The sequence below is a fragment of the Cornus florida genome, unplaced genomic scaffold (genome assembly GCF_030987335.1).
Source record: "Cornus florida cultivar Cherokee Brave unplaced genomic scaffold, ASM3098733v1 CherokeeBrave_3.0.0_Hap2_Chr03, whole genome shotgun sequence".
Classification (NCBI taxonomy): domain Eukaryota; kingdom Viridiplantae; phylum Streptophyta; class Magnoliopsida; order Cornales; family Cornaceae; genus Cornus; species Cornus florida.
This window is the reverse complement of record NW_026775573.1, coordinates 3171549-3194559: the sequence shown is the minus strand read 5'-3', so window position 1 is coordinate 3194559 and position 23011 is coordinate 3171549. Positions and strand designations below refer to the sequence as shown.

At 34.3% G+C, this 23011-nt stretch overlaps 3 protein-coding genes across 3 annotated transcripts; 1 reads left to right on the top strand and 2 right to left on the bottom strand.

Annotated features, from left to right (window-relative positions):
- Positions 1–225: 225 nt before the first annotated feature.
- LOC132299069 (polygalacturonate 4-alpha-galacturonosyltransferase-like) lies at positions 226–7900 on the bottom strand. Its single transcript, XM_059795518.1, has 11 exons — positions 7706–7900; positions 7424–7585; positions 4990–5021; positions 4844–4903; positions 4560–4697; positions 4364–4430; positions 4151–4197; positions 3599–3933; positions 3128–3485; positions 1276–1863; positions 226–831 (listed from the first exon to the last, which is right to left on the bottom strand). The coding sequence occupies exons 2-11, from the start codon at positions 7569–7571 to the stop codon at positions 556–558; spliced, it is 2049 nt and encodes a 682-aa protein (XP_059651501.1). The 5' UTR covers positions 7572–7585; positions 7706–7900; the 3' UTR covers positions 226–555.
- A 1408-nt stretch (positions 7901–9308) lies between these two features.
- On the bottom strand, positions 9309–16358 carry LOC132299068 (histone deacetylase complex subunit SAP18). The gene is made up of 6 exons (XM_059795516.1): positions 16127–16358; positions 14691–14723; positions 14012–14122; positions 12845–12940; positions 9767–9844; positions 9309–9686 (listed from the first exon to the last, which is right to left on the bottom strand). Exons 1-6 carry the CDS (start codon positions 16244–16246, stop codon positions 9654–9656), a joined length of 471 nt encoding a protein of 156 aa, XP_059651499.1. The 5' UTR covers positions 16247–16358; the 3' UTR covers positions 9309–9653.
- A 2062-nt stretch (positions 16359–18420) lies between these two features.
- LOC132299067 (probable fructokinase-7) lies at positions 18421–23011 on the top strand. Its single transcript, XM_059795515.1, has 7 exons — positions 18421–18737; positions 19768–19964; positions 20366–20578; positions 20757–20954; positions 21076–21216; positions 21507–21623; positions 22619–23011. Exons 1-7 carry the CDS (start codon positions 18638–18640, stop codon positions 22751–22753), a joined length of 1101 nt encoding a protein of 366 aa, XP_059651498.1. The 5' UTR covers positions 18421–18637; the 3' UTR covers positions 22754–23011.

The following is a 23011-nucleotide window of genomic DNA, read 5'->3' as shown; positions in this document are numbered from 1 at the left end:
CGACTCCAATCATTTGAAATCATAAGGTAGGAAGAGAGAAGGAAAGAGAACTCAACCATGCATTATATTTCATTCTCATTCATTTTCCCTATTCAGTGCCAAACAAAGACAAGAACAATCTCTAAACAATCTACCCTTCTCAAGTAGTCACTCATGTTATCCATTTTTTAGGGTTCTGGTACCAACAACTGACACTATTAATTAAAACAAGGGAAATCCAAAGAATATTGAAACACTGTGTAAAGTGTAAGGTATATATCATCCAAAGAATTTGTCACAATTCACATTCAGATCCTCTAATAATGAGAAACATAACTCGACATCAATTGAGGAAAAAAGGGAGCTGTAGCAGGTCAACAGCGTATGAAGAAGGAATGATAAAAACAACTAAATTGAATTATACAGAAGAATAAAAAATGTAGGAAATACGAAAAGAAAATACAGCACGGAACATGCAAACTTCCATCCCTTGTCCTAAACTAATCAAAGCGAGCAAACCGTTCAATTGGATGAGAGGGAGAGCATTTGATAGTACCTTATTGTTCATTTGTTCTATCACTCACTCAGTTTGCATCTTCGAATGTAAGGGTGATCAAACTTAATATACTTGATCCAGTACGAACGGTACTTAGTCATTGCCAACTCTAGCCATGGTTTCATGTTCCCATTATAGTGTATAACAGCTGCCTTCTCCATTTCTGACCGATCAACGCTTGGATTATAACCCAGACCAAGCACATGCCAAGACTTCTCGAGTGGATGTGTCAGCTTATAAAATGTAATCAGTCCCGGAGGCAAAGTCCCTAGCTTCCACAGTACCCTATCTTCATTCTGATCCCCCACCACAAAAACAAGAGAAGGAAAAAATCAGAATGTTTGGAAATTGAATACAATCTGTTGTTAGTCGTATCATTTTAAATTGCAGAGGTCACAGTGGCAAAAAGTTCATTGGCACATACCAACCACACAAGACAAAAGGCTGTTGACAGAGGTCCTATAATTGTTTTCAATAAAAATTTAAAGATTTAATTAAAAAAAAAAAAAAAAAAAAAAAAAAAAAAAAAAACCTATTCTCTCTGAAAAAATTACAGCAATCCGGGTGCTGTTGTAGTAATACCAAAAACCCCTGGTGTGACTGATTTTTAGTTTAAAAAAACGCCTCAGTACTAACCTGCTACTGGAGATAAATTATTGAGGTGTTAATGCACATTAACTTCTACTTGGAACAAGAAAACAGAGAACATAAAAGGAGATGCGAGGATTTGAACAACTAACCATATTCTGCCACTTGTGATAAATGCCTGTAATATCCTTCTTTTTCCACACTTCAAGATCAAAAATGTTCATTCCATATGCCCATCCACATGCATTGGGATCAAAGTTTCTTGCAATATGAGGATTTGAAAAGTTCAGATACTTGTCAAAACGGTGAAAGCTTTCACCACAGGTTTCCACTGCACCATTCACCTTTCCATGGAGATTCACTGACCACAATCCAGTCAAGTCTTTCTGGACAACAATGTCATCGTCAAGAAAAAGGATCTTATCCAACTTAGGATAAACCTGTGGGAGATAAAACCTGAGGTGGTTAAGCATCGAAAGATATTTCGGATTCCTGTACTTCAGATTAGAAGAGCCAGCAGAGAGTGTGGTGGGATGATCTGCCTTGAAATAATACTCCTTCATGGCAGCAGATTCTAGCTGCCGCAGAACCGGGCAATAGGATGAATTAAGCCACTTAAATTCATCGACATTCTCAACATGGATGGTTGCTTTTCCAGGAGGGTTCAACAGAAACCACATGTTCATGGCTCCAAAGTTCAATTTATCAGTAACCAGATGGAATACATGCTTCTCGGGCTCCTGAAATTCAATCAAGTTGAATATTTAGTCTAGGAAAGGAGAGAAGCAAAATTTGTACTGTAAACATCAAGTTGGAGCTATGACTACTCAACCACCGTGGCTAGACAATAGAGACATTTAAATAATAATAAAAAAAAGTGGCTAGACGCTACAAACATGGAACATGTTTGATGGTAAAAGTTCCATCACAAGTGGAACCCACTTTCAAGAATATTGATATGAACAAGAACAAGATAAATAACAGTTCTAAACTGCCTTCTTGTAAAATCTCTTGCATTTTCTTTGGTGCGAGTCAATGGAGAAAATATCTGTCATCTATATCTTTTCAGATGCATATATTTGATATAAATTTAGTAAAGAGTCAGATATTGATAATATAGTGATCACCATTCAAAACCAAATAATTATCTAAAGTGACCATTATTTATACTTAGGATCAGTAAGGTAGATGGTGATATAATTAGTAAAATTGGAGCATGTTGGACAAAATGGAGATAAGCTAGTGGTGATTAATGCGATAGAAAGAATAACGAATAAATTAAAAGGAAAACTTTAGAAAACTGTTACTAAGCAACCATTTCATATTGTGCAGAATGTTGAGCTTTAAAAAAAAAAAAAAAAAATGGAATAATGAATTCACGTAGCATAAATGAGGATGTTAAGATGGGTTATAGGGGTGACCAGACGAGATAGGGTCACCAATCAACATGTGAAATAAAATTAGGAGTAAGCCAATTAGTAAAAGAATAAGAGAAAATAGACTTAGTATGAACATATAAAAAGAAGACCTATAGATGCACCGAGAAGAAAAGAAAGACTAATTTGCATGAAAGGTAGGAAGACAGAAAGAATGACCACTGTGGGATGAATCATTAGAAATGATTTTATACAGAAAAATAATATTGGCGAGAAAACTTGTTATAGAAAAGAGTGGGGAAAAAAAGAATTCATATGGCCAATCCCAATCATAAAAAGACAAGGAATATTTGACAATGATGATATATGATGCGAATTTTTTTATGGTTGATGGTTTTTAGTTTTCAGGCCATAAAAACCATAAAATGATGAGGGTCACAAGCCCAAGAAGTTCAGGTTCTAAGAGGAAAATTTCCTCATACAAAAAAAGTTAATACTAACAAATGTTTTAAGGGAAGTCAATACAGAGATTTAAAATGTAGAAAATGAAGTGCTTCAGACATTGGAATGATATAGTGCAGAGTCCTAGCAATTTAGATATCAGAATGATATACGTAGAGTCTTCTACCTTGGCATTAACGATGGTTGAGTTGACAACGACTGATGCAGCCAAGACATTGTCTGAGAAGAGGGCATAATGGTAAAGATGTGGATTTTCCAGATTTTCACTTCTAGGGAACTTTCTTTTCTCTGGTGGAAGAAGGTTATATTCTATCGTTAAGCGCATGGATAAGCAGTGGATTCCATTTGGAATTGTCTTGGCTGCTAGCTGGCTCAGGAATGCGCTCTGCTTTTTCAGGCTCCTAACTTGCTCATCTGCAGATTGAAGCATTGCTCTCAGCTTTCCAGTGACCAGTTTGCAGTCATACAGTTGCTCTCTAGCTTTTGAAAGCACTTGGCCCATAGCTTTCATTTTCTCATGTGCACTGTAAACACATTTTAGATGAAACAAAATAGAAAGTTCCAGAACTATCAATACATAGAACAGGAAGAAATGCAAACGATAACTCATGCACAAGGACATTATACTCCCCAGTACCTGTTATGTAGGTCAGTATCCGCAGTTGCCTCCCCTAAAGCACGTTGACTTTCTTTGAGGCGACTCTGTAGTTCTTGAGCCAAGTCATGCTTGTTCTTCATATTTGCAATGCTTATATACACTCTTGCCATAATCATTTGATCTCTCATCAAGCGTACTGTTGAATCAGAGTTCTCATTCTCATTTTCTTTCCTCCATATACTGTATTTGCCCAGAACTGCTGAGTCAACTGATTTGGAACGCTGAATAGCTGCATTTTCAAGCTTTACATTTACTTCATCATCTTGTTTCACCAAGTCAGCTGCGCGCTTTTCACGTCTTCTCTCTCTCAATTGCTGCAGAAAAGCTTAAACAGATCAAAATAGAACCTTTGAAGGTAATGAAATTGAAAGAGAAGGGGATGCAATGCAGATAATAAACATAAGTTTGAAGATGTTTATCTCCTTTTCTCCCATTTGGCAATTCATTATTGCTCCAGAACATAATAATTTGAAAGTAATGCAAAGGAATTATGTACAAATAAAGCACATAATGTATCCGTTATGAATTTACCCTTCGTGCTAGTCTATCAGCTGTATCAACAAACTGAGAACGATCATCTGCAAGGGATAAAAGATTCATCTACTTAATTTATATAAATATGCAAGCAAAGCAGTTAAAAAAAAAAAAAAAAAAAAAACCACACACACATAAAAACATTTTCATATTTGTGTGTGTATGTGTGTGTGGTTTTATATTTGTTTGATGTCATAAGAAAGATATTACCGCCTGAAGAATCTTTCTCTTTGACTTTTGGAGTTTCTTGTTTGATATTTACAATTGTTTCGTTCACCTATAAGCACAGTTACACAAGCAAAAACAAGAATCAATGACTTTGAGCTGACATAATTTTTGCATCAACAAAAGGTACTAAAAATAATTAAGAGAAAATTCAAAATTAGAGCCTGATAACCATCCTAACCTCAGAAGAAGTGGCATCATTCTCAACAGTAGTTTCTTGTCCAACAATTTTCCATGAAGCAGACAAATTGTTTTTTCTGAGAAAATCAAGACTCAGAGGTCCCATATCAACTGTGTTGGCCGTGATGACATCAATCACCTAAAGTATATGCTTAATTAGTGTGATAGGTATTAGATAGAAAGCAAAAAGTAAGAAACTATCAGAAATTAGAAAAAATATGAGGACGGTGGAGCACAATAACTAGATAAACTCAAACAACTAGATCTTTATCAAGACAAACTTGCCTCTTTTGAGAAGAGGGACTTAACATGTTGCAATGCCAGCCTTTCTCTCCATTCTACATCCTGCACAGCTCAAAGTTCTTTCTCAGTAAATAATAACAGCAGCCTGGAATTATAATCCAATGTATATAAGCAGCAAAGAAGTCTACCTGTTTACTAGAATCAGTTATATCATTTCCATCTGCAGCAGAAGAAAAAATAATAATTTAACGCTACCTGATATATAATAACAAAGAGAGGAACTGAAGAAAACTAAGAGACAGACAATTGATAGAAACGTATATCATAATATCTAGGTACTAGAACTGCAAACGAGAGAGTACCCGATATATAGTAACGAAGAGACATACCAAGCAAAGTGAAAGGGAGATCATTAAGAAATAAAAAATTAGATACTGAAGTGGTTTCTCCTTTCTAAAGAATTAACTGATGAGCAAAAGTTGACATCAGAGAAGATTATGGCACAAGGTTATACATTCGTTTCGTAGAAAATATCTCATGAAAAAACAAGTAAATCACGAAATTTTTTATGAACACTGAATTTTTTAAACCATCAAAGGGATAACACTCAAGCTCACTGAAAAACTTATAATAAATGAAACAAGCCCCCGAAATGCCCCAAGGACCAAAGGGATAATTTGTAATTCACCAAATTAATCATAGAATAACTATATCGAAAAGAATTTGGTCTTCCCTTTAAAAGTGAGGGTACGTGTGGAATCTCATTCTTCACATCTCCAGAAACTCGACAATATAAGGATGAGAAGTCTTGCAGCTGATAGAATTACATTCAAATAAAAATGCAGCCCGATGAAACTAATGATTTATACATCATCTCCTGCAAAGAATAAGCCTCATGCATAGTACTCATTTTAAACCTTGTAAATAAATGATTCCATCCCATTTCTTATGTCGATATCAACTAGCTAAATTTTCATATTTCCTCCACGACCAACACCTCCACCCTGTTTTCCTTCTAGACTCGAGATTAATTTTGAAAAGGATTCTCATGGGAACTTATGTTACCATGTTCACCAAAAAATATTATAGCTTTCACCGGCAAAATTAAAAATTAATTGTTAGAGCAACAATAAAATGAGGTCCCAAAAAATCTTAAGGAATACTTCATCCACGTGTAATATTAGGCAGAACAAGCTTCTAAACATCATAATCTTCCACCAAGACACCATGATAAGGTCCCAAAAAAATCCTTACTTACACATAAAATATGGAGTATTTAAGGGATCCCTTTTACTCGAACCAATATTGGAAAAGTATCTTCTCACTCTTGCTTGTACCCAATTATTATGCAAGTAATCATACAAAATGCTTCAACTCAATAATTATTATCTTTTCTTTAACATTTCACTATTTCTTTATCCCTTTTCACTCATTTTAAAAAACTTAGAACTAGATGGATTGTCACTTATAGCACTTTGCACCACTGCACTTCCCCAACATAATTTTAGATTTATAATTTTTCCATTTAGTGACATAGACATAGTTCAAAAAACAGATCTCCTAAACCAGCTATTTAAAGCTTTTCTCCATCACCATTCGCATCAGAAATGTTTCCATCATATATTTCATTTACCATATGTAAACCCGCATAAAAAATGACATAGCCTCTTCTTTTAAATTTCAAACAATTAATTTCAGAGAAATGTTATTCCCAATCCCCTTGATATCCCAATGCAATTGTAACATGTTGACTGCAAAAACTCTCACCAAAATTTGCAAATCGATCTCCCATCCTCAGGTAGTCAGGTATAAATAGCTTCGTTTTCAACACACTTAATAACACTATAATTTTTCGATCTCTATTACTTGGGGCTACACTAATCCTTTTTACCCTGTCTAGGACCATATTTTCTGACAAATTATAGGTTATCAAGACTTCTCCCACTGCCTATAGCCACATTCTTTTTTTCATCCCTGGTAAATCTGTATTAAACGATAACTAAGCTCTCTCAAGAATTTTCTATTAACCATCTCCATGCTTAATTCTCAGAGACTAATCTTGATTTCAAGAAATTCGACTCGATGCTATTAAAGCCCTAAATACAAACAACATGAATAAAAACACAAAAAATTAAACATTCCCTTGGTGGTAGCATTCAGAGAACAATTTATAAGTTTAAATCAGTGAAAGGCATAAACAACTCAGTACCAGTAAAACATTTAACACGTTTCTTCTAAACTAAATCAGCTAAATTAACCAAATAGCTCTCTCAAGAAGTTTCTATCACCCATCTCCATACTCCATGCTTGATTCCCAGAGACAAATCTTGATTCCAAGAAATTCGAATATATGCTATTGAAACCCTAAATGCAAACAACATGAATAAAACCGCAAACAATTAAACATTCCCTCAGTGGTAGCATTCAAAGAAATTATACAAGTTAAAACCAGTGAAAGGCATAACCAACCCAATATTAATAAAACATATAATAGTCTTCTTCTAAACTAAACCAGCTAAATTAACCGAATACCAAATTCTAATGACATAAATGAACAGAGTAAGATCCACACCGATGTTCTCAAACCCATGAACATGAATATATAAACACACACACACTAACCAATTGAAGTTTTAGATTTGAGTCCTCCTAAGACGACCATCGTCACCATGAACAAGCAAACGCAGGCAAAAATCGGCCACGGATATTGACATCCACAGCATCTGTTCCTCTGAACCGCCGCACCTGATGATCCTCTCCTGTTCGCCATTGCGTATCAAAAACCTGAATAATATTGAGAGAGAAATGAGAACGCGCGGGAGAGAGACAGAGAGAGTTGAAGAGCAGATTTAAGCACAGAAATACATGTATGATTGTAGAATGAGAAAGAGTATGAGAATTTACCAAGAGGGTATTTCAAGAAAGATCTCAAGAAAGCGTGATTTGTGAGTCTTGCTAGTTGAATTCCATTTGCGAGCATCACAAAGACTGACATGTGAGAGAGATTGAGAGGAGAGAGGAGAGAGAGAATGGAGATGCAGGTATAGTGGGCAACAATGTTGAGAGAGAGAGAGAGAGAGAGAGAGAAAAAAAAAAAAAAAAGAGTATTAGAGGGTGAGTAAGCAATGTTAGAGAGAGAGAATAATTCGGAAGAGCAAGCAATTGGTTATTTGAGTTTGGGCTGTCTTACTTTTCTTTTCTTTTTTTTTTTATTATTACTGTATTAATTATTGGAAATATATATATATATATATATATTTTGCGGGCAAATAAAGCAAGAGACTAAAATTCTCTCGGCCTGGAGAGGTAAAGAAAATATTATTGGATTAAAAATATTAGATTCATTTTATGTAGTTGATAAAAGTCTAATAATCTTTCAATTTCATATCTTTTCAATTGTGTTGTTCATTGAAGATGTCAATTACAATTTTTTTTGTAGCTCCTAAAAATTGAGGGAGGGGATCGAATAGTGGTAAACACTGTTCGGAAATTTAAGCAATTTATAAACTAGATCATTGAATAATAATTCATTTATACAATAACCTATCTATTAGTAATTATTATTGTAACACTTATAATCTATTTTTCTTATATGGTTGCGTATATATGTATATATCAAGAATTACAATAATAATTAACAATATTTTACTAAATTGAATTTTTAAAAATAAAAAGTTGATTGGACTTTTAAGGGGTTACAAGTAAATTTATTTGCAAATCACCTTTAATAAATAATAACCATAAGTTAATGTATAAATAGAAATTTTAAAATTTTGGGGGAAGGCATCTTTAATTTTTCTATATACAGTAGTACCATAAATATAGTTTCCAAAAACTTTGGAGGGCCAGTTTTATTTTTATATAGAAAAATCAAGTTAATGATTAAAATTTAATACCATAAATAGAGTTTGACTAAAAGGATATTTATGAAATTTGAGAAATAATAATAATTTATTTATAAAATTAGTTAAAGATGTCATTTCATTTAATATTGAAGTGGAATAGTAAAATAATAAAGTCCCAATATTGTGATATTGGTGTTGAATACAGTATTTTACAACACCATTTAATTCACCACCTTACACGTGTAGGGATCTCGAAGAATTATCACTCGTGTTAAGCCTTTATGTACAAGTTAGGGTTTTCTTTTGAAAACGAATGACAATTGCTTCTTTATTGGGTATGGTATTAGACTATGGAGACCAGAGTACTTGCATTTAGCAATAGTGTGTGCATTCTCCTATAGAAATAACTGTGTTAGAAAACATGGGATTGGAACAATTAGTATCTTTTTAGTTTAGAAAAGTGGATTTAAATTTTTTTATTTTTTAAATTTTTTTCAATTGTGTAGCGTCCATTTTATTTCGAATTGAAAATGAACGGAACGAAATATGTGGTAAGAAACATGATTTTCTACAAATTTCTGGACAAATTGCACCATTTGGCTCAATGACCTACATCAAGCTTAGAAACCATAATATGCACGATCCCTATATTTCAGAAGAGGGAAAAGAAAAAAAAGGACTTCTTGTACTAATATGGAGGCCTCTTGGTACACAAGAGAACAGAGTCAAAAAGCTCAAAGTTTCCTCCTACTGAGATAATTACACAAACCACAAGAGAAGCAGGGTAATGTTAGAATGTCTTCCGATTTGTCACACCGGATTAAACATAATTTGCCAACTTTCCGTTTCATGATAAGAACCTAAAGAAATCCGTACTTGTCTATCCATAAAAAGGGGCATCAGTCCAACCGACAATCAGAAAACATGCAATAGAAGACCTTCACGTATCTGTCCGTGATCCAACCATGCACCATGGAGACAGGATACTCAACACGGTGGACAGCTTCCTAAAAAATTGCCACATCCAAGTAATCTCCAATCTGCATTTATGTCGAATGCAAGTTAGTAACAAACTCAAGGCGTAAGATGTGTGATGCAAAGAAGAAAGAGAATGGTGTACCTGGAAGTTAAGTTCACCCAACGCCTTGCTGCCATTGTCTGGTCGTCTCCCATTTGGATAAGAAAATGTTTTTCCAACCTTCATGACAATAGAGAAATCAACCATCAAAACAGTAATATAGGCATCTCTCATTGCATTTGCAAAGGGAACATGATTCCATGCATAAATATAATAAATGTATAATGATGGAATCGAAATTCAACCTGAAACTTCAACCAACAGAAACCAAATTGGTTATTTTTTTATTCAAGTTGGTATACCATCAGCATTTATAACCCTCATGTCAACTAGAAACATATTCAAAAGTTGCAATCCAATTGCTTGAATCCATATATTCCACCATGCAAATCTGTGTGCATAATATATTACAGTTTGAAACATGTTTGGAAGTTGGCTTAGCGTCCTAGTCTCATCTTCTTCTATACATGCTACTCCACAATCCAAGTTATAGAACCTAATTACATACACAGCCTGACAGGACCAACCCAACTTTGACCTCAATTATAGAGAGAGATGTTTAAAAGCTCAGTAATTATTGGACAAAGAGGATACCTCATCTTAGAAATTGATTGGGAAAATATTATGAGCCAACTAGGTGTCATTCATTACAACATCTCACAAAAATAAAAAATAAAAAATGGAAAAATAGGATCATTGGGAAGAATCGGAAATGGTGTTTCAATGTTTTCAGGATAGATCAACCAAATGCAAACACTGAGATTTATTTGTTACATTCATGATGGTGACAAAATCATTGTGAATTGTAGATTAGAATTTGGGTTAGGTGCTTTAAAACCCCTGTAGTATACTCCGCATAGCGCTTTCACCCCCCTACTTTTTAAAATGTGCTGTCACACCTTATTTTTTAAAAAAATAAAATAAAAAATTGTGTGAAAACACTCCTCAAATCACTTTTCTGTGACATGTGACATAAAGTAGATGTATTATTCCCTTTTTCCTTTTTGACATTCCGAATATACCCCTAGCTGGTTTCCTGTCTCCCCTCTACAGTAGTATCTTGCACCTCTCTCTCTCTCTCCAGCAATCAACCTTCATCAGCACTTTCAAAGCTCAAATGATTATTCATATACTGTGGATTCAACAAGCCAATAAGGATTGTCTTGTGCAATTAAGGAATGTCCCATCAAGACTAGCATTGTTTTGTCCGTTGGTGTCTGGTTGCAACTATAAAGCAACAATATGGGCTTTCTCTCTCTCTCTCAGCAGCCTTTCCTCCCAAAAATCTTTGCAACCCATTTATTTTCTATCTTAATACATTAAAACACTCTCATGACTTCAAAGTAACCTTGAATTAGTCATTTTTAATTCAAAACTCTCATTTTTTTCAAAGTTTCTATCTTTATATATTAAAACAAGAGTTTCCTATTGGAGCTTTCAATGTTTGCTTGTTTTGTGTTCTATCAACCCGTCAAATTCAATCTCCTCTCTTTTTCTCACCAATTTTCAAAAACAGAGCTCTCTGTTTCTAAGTCACTTCCATATATATCCTCTTCTTACCAAGAAAAGTCACTAAAATTCTCAGAAACTAATGTTAGTTTCCTCAAATGGGTTTGTTTTAATTTTGCGTTTTGTGAGTTAATAATGTGATTTAGGGTGGTTTTATAGTGCTGATTTTGATTGGAAAAAGAGGTAATACGACGAAGCAGAATGTGGTGGTGATAACACAATCGAGTATGGCAATATGTCAAACTCGTCGCTGTTCATGAAGGCGGTGTCAGGCGGTTACATCACCATTCCTCAGAAAAAGCTCCTCCAGAACCTCGACATCAATGGAGCAGAAAAGAACTCTTGGGTTGACTCCATGAGAGCTTCATCACCAACACATATCAGCCAGAGTGCCGTTGCCGTTGCCAACAAGTAGTTCAACACCATTGTCCTTACCCACCATTGAGGGAAAGTGAAGATTGAAATAAGTGGTGTACGGCCAAACAAACAAATAGATAATGTATAAGATAGACACAAACGACATCATATTAGACGGGTGTCCTTTTTGGTCATTTCACAAAACAATCTTTTTTTAAATAATGTGAGAAATGTTTATGTAAGGGTAATTTGGTCAATGTCTTACTTGAATGTGTCAAGTGGTACTTATTTGCATACTTTTTCAATTTGAGGGGGATTAGTGCACAACAAGGGGTTGATATGCATTGGAAGGATAGTAGAGGGGTGTTTTTTAAGTGCACTACACCCTTATAATTTCTGGTTTAGTACTCATATTAGGATTGGGAACTGTTATGAAAAAACATCAAATCTATCATTTTTTATATTTAGCAAAGTTTTATAGCTTAGGCATATACATCAATTCATTGAATCAATTTACTTATCTTTTCCTTCTTCCTTTTTACATGCCATTGGCAGGAACCTAGTCGCATCTTGAAACTTTTCAAGGTGTTCAATATTTTTCATCATCCATATTAGCTCAAAGTAACTCAACTGAAGATATGCATAGATATAGTTTCCTGTACCAAAAACAATGTCAAAGGTTAGGCTATTCCAGTCTTCCCCTTCCAAAACCACCCGTGGCCGAGACATACACTAGCAATGCGACAATGCCTCTTAGGTTTGCATTTAAGAGGGTTACATATACTAGGCAAAAGGTGCATGCAATCCAGTAGTTTTTCAGATGTGGGAAATTTCTTTTTCAAGAAGATTTTAAACTTAAAGTTCTAGAACATTTCACATCACTCAACTTTTCTCCTCTTGTAAGAAGTAGACCAATACCATCCTAACGTTCAAAATAATTTGTAGTGTCAGAGATTTAGAATCAGAATAATTCCTTTTGCATCTCTGAGAGCACAAAGTTAGACGTAACAGATTCAGGGAAATTAAATTCACAAATGAGTAAAACAGCAAATTTTAGTGACTTGAACAAGTAGAAGAACCAATTTCATAGATATAATATGCATAACCACCAGTTATGAAGACGGTGGCACTGACATGGACAAACACACATGGCACATGGTTGCATGATCAAACTATGCATGCAAAGATAGATAGATACATATATGTGTATATATACATACATAGAGGGAGAGAGAAAGAGAGAGAGAGAGAGACCTCTCTAAGTATAAAACGTCCATGACTAGCAGGATATACGAAAGCAAAGGACAGCGTTGCGTCTCTTCTCCTTGCTTCTGGAGCTACCTCTTTAACCTGCGAAAGAAGCAGTAAGAAGTATTATCAACGAGAAACCGAAAAGCGCATGTTATAATACAAAATGGATTTATCTTTACCAGGTTCTACTAAATATAAGTTATAATTCCAAACTATACAAATTCATCCCATACCACCAAATCACATACAACCTAAAACAAAAATGTATAAGGTTTATTTCAGGGTCAACATCAGGCCACCCAATTCTGCTACCACAAGTGTTTCTGATATAAAAGGCCAGTTTGATGAGCTGCATGAGAGATTTAGCTCTTTCTCCCTCTTCAATATTGTATCATATATTGTTACATAACAGTGAGGGTGGTAATCATGGTTCAGCGAACCAGCCAGTTTGCAACGGATTTTGAGCCACCCAATACCGATACTCTATCCGAAACAGTCGATACAGCCTTAAATTGGTCGGTTCTCTTAGAGAACCAGCCAGATCAATGTTAATTAAGATTGGTCGGTTCTAGAGAACCAGCCGGTTCAATTGTTAATTAAGATTTTATTGGCTGTTAATTAAAAACAATTGTTTAAAATTAAACAAGTATATTTATATTCAATTCAAATATATAAAAATTGGGCAGGTTCAGCCTTTTTTTAAGCCCAGAACCAGCCCATCACTCAAACTGTTTTGGCCTCCCATGTGAGTTTTATAAGTCAGCCCAACTTAGATCTATTTGTATCCTTCCGATGCAGGACGAAGAGAGAAACCTAAAACTGTGACAACTACACAAACACATACAAACTAAGGGTCACCAACAGGCTCTCTATCCGCCAGATATAAGAGTATAACAAATATATTTACTTCTCTAGGAATGGTATTTACTGAAAAAATGCAAGAACCTAAAGAACACATGAAATATAGTTTTATTTATTAGTATACTTTAACATATTTATTTGTCCTTTCTTTAAGAATAGTACCTAAATTTATTTACTTGCACCTCACTTTCCAACACTTCAACTGTGTATAACAATTTCAATAAATTTCAGTGGTAGTATGTACATGAAGGTGTAGTGATAAAAGAAGAGCAATGACAAAATAAGAGTATGGCAAATCATTCAACATACCAGATCAGTTAACTCACGAAGAGTGGCATCCTTCCATGTATAAATTTGGACCTCATCTTTAGGTTCTTTGCCCCTAACCGCAAAATCTTCATCGGAATGATGACCTCCAATCTGTAGAAAATTCAAGTGATACAAATTTATTAATTAATTTACATGTAGAATAACTCTAAATTTATACTCACATTTTGTATAATTTATTTCTTCAAGGGCAAAATGCACAACAAAAAAAAAAAAAAAAAAAAAAAAAAAAAAAAAAGCCCTGAACCATCCAAAAAAAAAAAATCGTCTTTGCAATTAACCACCTTCGAGTACTTTCTTTTTGACAAATAACTCCCAACTTTACTCAGAATTTTGCAATTACCCCCTTCTATCAACCTACCATACGGAAGATAACAGAATGTAGTCATATGCAAAACACATGACATATAATAATACTATTATATCATTCTTATTGACCACCATACCCTATGACCATATTTGGCCTACGGAAACCATTTTCTACCCCAATTTCTGACCAACTACCGACACCAAAAACCAAATCCCTCACCTGTCTCTCTTACCCCCAAATTCTGCAACAATTCTCAGCACAAGACCAAAGAAAGAGAAATAGTACAACTGTACAAGACTACAAGTAGGTTTTAAACGACAAGAACATCTGATTGTCATAAGTGACACATACCTTTGTGAAAACTCGTAGTAGCAAAGGACAAGTCTGCATGTTATAGATAAAGATTGTTAATATATAGACACAATAACTCAATGAGAGAATGTTCTTTGTTAATCCTAATAAAGCAGATAACAAAAAATAGAAATGCATTACATCACTAAGAAGGAAACGAGAACCGTTTGCTGTCATATTTGTAATATCAGATACACAACAATTAAAGAATTGCAGTCACAAAAAACATGACCTTGTCTGGTAATTAAGATACTAGATGAAATCTTAGTATGCATTTCAATAATCTCGCTTAATTCTCTTGGTGGGTTTGTCCTTTCCCTTGTACTCTTCTCCTCCTCAAAGGGGAGTTGAGGGGTTCATGTAAGGAGAGTGACTTATGAGAGTAAGGAATGGAGTGAGACTTCTTGATCCTCGCTTTGAACTATTATCTAGTAAGGAACTATAGCCTCTTGGCTGCACTATTTATTAAAGGAATAGAGGAAGACATCACTCTTATAGATGTGAGGGGGGTGACTTACGGGAGTGTTAAACGGAGTGAGACTTCTTGCTCTTACCTTTCTACCTCAGCTTGTAAGGAACAGTTCTGCTTTTATTTTCCATTGCTAACAATGGTAGCTTAATTTTCTTTGTTTGGTAGGGTTGACCTTTCCCTTTGTATAACCTCTCCTCACTCAAATGGGAGGTGAAGGGTACGAGTCCCAGAGTGGGGAATTTGTGAAATGTGTGTTTGAATACTTTACCTAACTATAAATAAATAAAATAAAATCCAGCTTAATTCTCTTTGTTTGGTGGGTTTCTCCTTTCCCTTGTTAAGGGATTCTGGGTTTGTTCAGACCTAGATGATAATTTAATTTGGTCCTCTCTCTTAATTGAAGTACGATTCGTACTTAGATCTCTATTTCTCTAGTTTCAAACACAAAGATTACCCATTTTTGCTAAAAAGGGGTAATCATGTTTTTCATTAGGCATGATTTTCCTAATCTCAAATAAAACTTATTCCTGCAAGAACAACTGAATGATGATTGTTTTTCATTACTTTTCTACCAACTTCTTCAGAGTTTTCGATTACAAATACATATACTTAACTCTCTCCAAAGAAACATCTATCAAAACTAATAACAACAACAAACTGGGTTGTGGGATACCCAGTACAAGTCCATAGAAAAGGGCTCAAAAACAGTGTGGCCAAGGAATATAAATAATCGCATACAAAAGAAATATCCAACTCATTAGAAACCCTATTAGCTAAAAATTGAAACAAACTTCCCCGCGCGAACAGAGAAACCCTAGAATAGCAAAAGGAAATAAAGGTCGTGGTTTGAAACCCTAGAGAACCCATACATACACATATATAGAGAGATATATAGAAACACACGTATACACGTATGTGATATATGATATATATAGAGAGAGATGGTAGAGAAATAGACGATAACCTTCTCGCGATCAACGGGTTGGAAGCGAGAAGCGGGCCTCTGCGGTTGAGGAGGAGGGCCTCTGGCCGAAGGAGGAATAGGTCTTGCCGGTCTTCTTTGCGCTTCTCCTGCTGCTGCCATTTCTCTCCTCACAGACTTCCCTTCCCTTGCTTTCTTTCAATTCTATCTGTGCTCTCTTCTCAGCAGTCTGTGTTACACAGTGTCTTAGTCCACAATGATGTACATAGCACCTTTGCAGAGCAATAAAACCTCCAAAAGTGCTATTAAAAAATAATAATATTAAAAATAAAAATAAAACCACCAAAAATAAAAATAAAAATAAAAATAAATTACACCAACAACTTGAGGTTACATTTTCTTTATTAGTTAAATCACATTTATCTGAGACTTGTATGTAAATAACAAAAAAAAAAAAAAAAAAATTCTCCCTTCGTCAACATCATAAAAAAATATTAATGTCAATATTTTATAACTTTTAAATTTTAATTATATTTTATTACAAAAAAAATATATATATATGATATATATTAGAACAAAAACCTAATCACAATCAGATAAATTGACATGAGATATTCTTGTAATTTAACAAACAAAAAGGACAAATTACACTAGCACATCCTTAAGTCTAATTAAATATCGTTAATTACATAATATTTTATATAGAATAATGATAGAGAGACCAATGAATTAACCCGAATAAGTATCGAATTTGACGTGTTTTTGTCCATTTCATCTACTTAAACAGTTCTCAAAAATAATTGTTTAACATGCAATAAGAATGACCAATTACGTCAAATTCGATACTAATTCAATGATTCTTTTAAATTCCCCTTACTTTATTTTATAGTGCTTCGTTTAACTGAAGGGTTGACGACTTCCTTCCTCCCTCTCTTCCCTCTGCCTTCTCTTTCATGGTGTTTCATTTTTTTCTTCCAATCAAACATAACATGAGGTTTGATGTATGTGCTCAAAGCCAATCCGTAATATTATTTTTTTTTAAATTACGATGCATTTGCCCTTTCCCTAGTTTAAAAGACATTACTAGCCTTCTAAGATTCATAAAATTATAATGATACCCAAGAATAATTACTAGAGCGCCTTTATCTTTTTTCACACATTATTTTATGCTCTTTTTAATAGGTGATTTATTTGTATTACATTTTATTTCATTATATTTTATATAGTAGTATATATATAGTTTTCGTATAAAAAAGTTACATTTAATTTTTCATATTAATAAATTTTTAATATTTCTAATTCATATATAATCTTTTAGATTTTGCAAAATTGATATTAATATTAATTACATTTGATTGAATCTTCAATTTTTTTCAAAAGATTAAATTTCCAAATTGATTCATTGCTGCAAATCTTCCAAATTTAACCTCATGCCTTCACCATTTGAAAATATCAAATCTCATGTTTTGGATCTTATATCTTTAACGGTAAGATAAAAAATAAACCTTATGCATGCCCATTTTACTATTTACAATTGATTTTATAAATGAGAAATTAATGGTGTTTCTTGAATGCGTAAAAATATTTTCATCAAATCAATCGGATCATGTTTTGCTTCCAAGGCAAGAACTTTTTAAAAAGTTAGATTAGTAGTAAATGTAAAAAGTCGAAGTCTGGCATTCCAAAAGTCCATTGGAGGCACTAACCAACTGGACTATCAAGACATCTGTCAGATCATGTTTTATGTATGTTGTACGTGACCATTTTAATACCAGAATTCCAACATCCGTAGGTCATGGGATTCTTTAGCAACTTTTGATAAACTAAACGTGTTTGTTGCTGCCAAAATTTTATAAAGTTATTAATGTCTTTTCAAACAGAGAAAGGGAAATTTGGTCATTCTATGAATTTTTTTCTAACATTTTTAACCCCAATTTAATATTAAAGGACTTGTTGAGCGCACACACCAAAATTTAAGAGAGGTGAAAGTAATAAACATCAATACCCGCTTGTAATTTGTTTAAACCTGTAACTGTAATTTACGATATTTACCCTTAAATTTAAGTATATTTTGGGCATTGTGAGAATGACATTCAATTTTAAGTTGGGCCTAAGACAACCGTTATCCATTGGGCCGCAGGTTATTTGGCCCATTACATATACTGTATCTGTGACGTCTATCTAATACGTCAAGCGTATATATACTCTAAGAAGAATAAAGTACACAACTTCGAAAAGAAAGCAATAAAAAAGCTTTAAAAAAAAAAGCACCTCCATATTTTCGATTATACTAGGTAGGATCTGGAGAAAACAGAAGAGAACATAAATGCTTTGCGGACGACTCCCGCTGTCTTGTTCCCTCTCCCTGGCGTCGAGAGCAAGAGATCCTCTAATTTATAGATAAATTGGGCTTATTTTAAGTTTGAGAATCTCTTACTATCCACGCAAGGGAGTAAAAGTGCAGTACTTCATATGTGTGTGTTAGTGTGTGTGTATATATGATATGGATATTGTATGTGAACCTCCCACCTTCTCTTCCTGCTGTTTGTACCTATGGATCGATCAAACAAGACAGGGACCAAAACTAGTACTAGCTGTTCCTCTCTTAATCTTGATCGATGCTTCAAGCTACCCAATAGCTCATCACCACCTGGTCAGACCCCACCTTTTTTTTTTTTTTTTTTTAATGTGTTTTATTATGGGTTTTGTTTTTTGTCTATTAATCTTTTTCATTTTAATTGATTTTATTTACTTTTTCTTTGAATTTCTGACAATACCCATTTTGATTTTTGAGTCAAAATGTGTCCTTATGTGATTTATACGGCCAAAATTTATATATATTAATTGCCATTCGGATTTATAATAATGCTTATTTGAGATTGTTTAATTGTGAGTTTATGTACTTAATTGGGTGTCAGAATTGATTATTTGATTCTTGCAATTGTATTATTATTATTATTTTTTTATTTGACAAGAAATACGCTTTGCCTTCAGAGAACTCTGGAGATTGTATTTTGGAAGGTGATGAAATACCACTAGATTAGAATATGGGATCACAGTTTATTTTTGGTCATTCAAAGTTTTGTACTGTACTTTAATGTTTTTATGTTTCGCTGAGATTGTTCGAGTGTTCATTGAATTAGTTGTTTATCTACTTGTTAAGAGTAGTACTGCTTTATTATTTAGTAGTATTACCGATTTAGAACAATGTGAATCTGTTTTGGTTCATATGTATGCCAAAGTTCTGAAACGAGTCATTGATGAATCTTATGGTAAGGTTCTTACCTTTTTGTGTCTATTAACAATTTGGTTTGATAGATAATTCTTATCCATGTAATTTTGATATATCTAGACACACACACATTCACTTGCACGTATATGTTTCTACATATTTGTTAAAACGGACTAAATTGGAGAATTGGTGGATGTTCTGTTAAAGTTGCATTGCAGTTCATTCTTGCACTAATAGTACATACATTGATGATTATGTGGTGCCTTGTACAGATGTTCTTTTCTTTGTTTCATTGAAGTGCAGCCTAGTATGATTTTTTTCTGGTTTTATGTTCCTATGGATCACATATGACCTTAGAATACCATAGGAAAATTGTCAGTTTCCCAATTGTTTTGTGAAAGTGTATTGTGCCTGCATCTGTCATTGATACCGAACCATTGATCCTGTGTAGGTTCACCGACATCTCCTTCTGTGAAGAAGAAGCCGCTGGTGGTTTGCTTTGGGGAAATGTTGATTGATTTTGTGCCAACTGTATCTGGAGTTTCGCTTGCACAGGCAGATGCTTTTAAGAAAGCTCCTGGTGGAGCTCCTGCTAATGTTGCTGTCGGCATAGCAAGATTAGGAGGTTCCTCGGCTTTCATTGGCAAGGTTCAGTTGAAATCTCCCTAACTACTAGTTTGTTCTCATCTCTTACTAAAGAATATCCTTCTTATTGTAAAGTTTTATGCAATTGCATCGAAGAGTCCTATCTTTTTTTTTTCTTTTTTTTTTTGTTTCTTAGACTTGCACATTTAATTATGTATTGATGCAGCCTCTAGAGCTGCACAACTGCTTCTGCAGAACAGTTCTTGCCTTCTTAAATCAAAATTTCCGTGTTCGGAACTTAATCTTGTATAGTTAAAGTTTCAGACATTAATAAAAAATTTATAGTCAATAAAACCATTTAGAAGCTAGGACATTGTTTCAAATGTGTTCTCTGGGGCCATTGATAGGATGAAGAAAACTGAATATATTTTTTAACTTCTGGTCTTATTTTGTCTGCATATCAGGTAGGTGACGATGAATTTGGTCGCATGCTATCTGATATTCTGAGGCAAAATAACGTTGACAATTCTGGCGTCCGCTTTGATCCTGAGGCAAGGACTGCACTGGCCTTTGTTTCACTGAGAGCTGATGGCGAGCGTGAATTCACATTTTATCGCAATCCAAGTGCTGATATGCGTCTTTCCAGAGCAGAACTTGACAGAAACCTAATTCAGAAGGTAAAACATAAACGTATTAGAAAGCGACTAGAACGGAAAATGGCTTACATTTTTATTATAAAAATTTCAAGTTGCCTCTTTTCTATGCCATCTTTTTCTTTTAGAGAACTTTTTCAGATTGAATTATCTTGAGTTTGATCTGCATTCCACGGAGTTTCGCCGATTAATTTTTATGCAGGCAACAATATTTCATTATGGCTCGATCAGTTTGATCGAGGAACCATGCAGGTCAACTCACCTTGCTGCAATGAAAATTGCCAAAAAATCGGGCTGCATTCTCTCTTATGACCCGAATCTGAGACTGCCCCTGTGGCCCTCGAAAGAGGCTGCTCAAAAAGGCATCATGAGCATATGGAATGAAGCTGACATTATCAAGGTACATTCTGAACCCTATAGAGAGATATGGTGCTCCAGAGTATCTTTTTAGTTTCTTTCCCTATAATTTTAAGATAAATTTTATTTAATTTTTATAGCGGGCTCTTTGGTGGCTTTTGCAGATAAATGAGGAAGAAACTGCATTCTTGATGGGAGGGGATGATCCTAATGATGACGATACGGTGTTTAATAAGCTTTACCACCCAAATCTTAAGCTTTTGATTGTTACTGAAGGGGCACAGGGCTGCAGATACTTCACCAAGGTTAATAACATTGGATTTTATTCTTCCTAATAAAATTAATATGTTATTGGTCTTCTTCAATTTTGTTACTCAATGGAATAATTCAACTTTGGTTTATGTTCTTCAATGAATCACATAATATATATATATATATATATATATATATATATATATATATATATCAATGCAGATCTGGCTCATATAGGACATTCTTATTAGTAGGTGTGTTTTTTTTTTGTTTCCTTCTCTCTTTTGCATTATGCATGCAATCTCTTGATTTGTATTTGATGGCAACCAAATATTTTCTGCAGGAATTTAAGGGCAAGGTTTCTGGTCTTAAAGTTGAGGCTGTTGACACAACGGGTGCAGGTGATGCTTTTGTTGGTGGAGTGCTGAACAGCTTGGCTTCACACCCTAGTTTGTTCAAGGTTCAATTTTTCCACCCATTGCTTATCGAGTGTTTCTTGCTTTTTCCTGTTTTCCTTTCCCACCAGGCCATTGGTCCAGGTGGTATGACCTCTCCTCCCCAATGGGAGGTGAGTGGTTCAAGCTCCACACGGGACCGTGTCATGTGTGTGAGTTTATAATCTTATTGCTTAGCTACCAAAATAATAATAATAAGGGTAAAGCGCAAAAAAAACCTTTGTTATATAAAGAACGTGCAAAATCGAAAGAATTGAACAAGGAGCCGTATGAAATGAAAATCTCATGTGCATCTCGGTTCTGTAGAGTGGTGGTAAGGGTGACTATTCTATCAGCTTTTCCACTATCACCCCTAGATACTCTCCTGGTGTTAAAAAAGACCCCTATATTTTTCAAATTGAGCAAATAAGGACATTTTGTCAATTTAAAGACTGAAATACCTAAAATACCCTTAAGACAAAATAAAATTAAAAAAAAAAACACTGATTTTAGGATGAGAGTGAGGAGAGAGAGATTATTAAGGGTATTTTGGGGTTTTTATTAAAAAAAATTTGTCAAAATTGATAGTCAATATATATTAGGGGGCAATTTACATCTATTTTCAAATAGCAGGGATGTTTTTTTTGCACATTTTTTATATATCTTTTTTCTTTTTTTCAATTTACCCTAATAATAATAATAATAATAAGTTAATTTGTTTCATGAGAGGCACTTAAAGGAGTAACAAAGTCCAAATGCCTGCTCAGTCTAGTGTTTTAATCTTCCTGTCACCCAGCTTTACATAACACCCATAAAATGGCTCTTAAAGTTGGGGATAGGCTCTTGAACTCCACCAAGAGATTGCTCGATCGCTGTATAGATTTTTTTTTTGGTATGTGAATTGTAATGTGAAAAATTAAACTAATATGAACTTTGAATGTGATTATATAGCATGTGATGTCTCACTGCAGGATGAAAATAGTTTAGACACAATTATATAACACGTGACATCACAATGCAGGATGAAAAAAGTTTGATCGACACACTTGTGTTTGCGAATGCCTGTGGTGCTATCACGGTGACAGAAAGAGGAGCTATTCCAGCTCTGCCCACTAAAGCAGCCGTTCTCCGACTTCTGCAAGACACTATTCCTTAACAAGAGAGACAACTACCATATTCGTATATGTGTGTTTTATGTACATATATGTGTGTGCTCATAAACGCGCGTGTGCTTATGTATTTATTATTGTGTGATATATGTGTATATAATATAACCCACATCAAGGGTTATACAAATTTATATGCGTGGGAAATCTATGTATGTATATTTGATTTTTACCGAACACATGATGGATTGAAACAGAGTCTTGCGTGGAGAAACTCTCGTGTAAATAAAATGAAAACTTTGATTCCA

Excerpts from the sequence above, each read along its gene's own strand:
- LOC132299069 (XM_059795518.1), bottom strand. The coding sequence starts at position 7,571 with ATGGCGAACAGGAGAGGATCATCAGGTGCGGCGGTTCAGAGGAACAGA. Across the intron at positions 4,904-4,989 it reads TAACTGATTCTAGTAAACAG|GATGTAGAATGGAGAGAAAG; the intron begins GTAGACTTCTTT and ends TGAGCTGTGCAG. Across the intron at positions 3,934-4,150 it reads CTGATAGACTAGCACGAAGG|CAATTGAGAGAGAGAAGACG; the intron begins GTAAATTCATAA and ends GCTTTTCTGCAG.
- LOC132299068 (XM_059795516.1), bottom strand. The coding sequence starts at position 16,246 with ATGGCAGCAGCAGGAGAAGCGCAAAGAAGACCGGCAAGACCTATTCCT. Across the intron at positions 12,941-14,011 it reads TTCGTGAGTTAACTGATCTG|GTTAAAGAGGTAGCTCCAGA; the intron begins GTATGTTGAATG and ends CTTCTTTCGCAG. Across the intron at positions 9,687-9,766 it reads TGGGTGAACTTAACTTCCAG|ATTGGAGATTACTTGGATGT; the intron begins GTACACCATTCT and ends ACATAAATGCAG.
- LOC132299067 (XM_059795515.1), top strand. The coding sequence starts at position 18,638 with ATGGATCGATCAAACAAGACAGGGACCAAAACTAGTACTAGCTGTTCC. Across the intron at positions 19,965-20,365 it reads CCTCGGCTTTCATTGGCAAG|GTAGGTGACGATGAATTTGG; the intron begins GTTCAGTTGAAA and ends TCTGCATATCAG. Across the intron at positions 21,624-22,618 it reads CACACCCTAGTTTGTTCAAG|GATGAAAAAAGTTTGATCGA; the intron begins GTTCAATTTTTC and ends ATCACAATGCAG.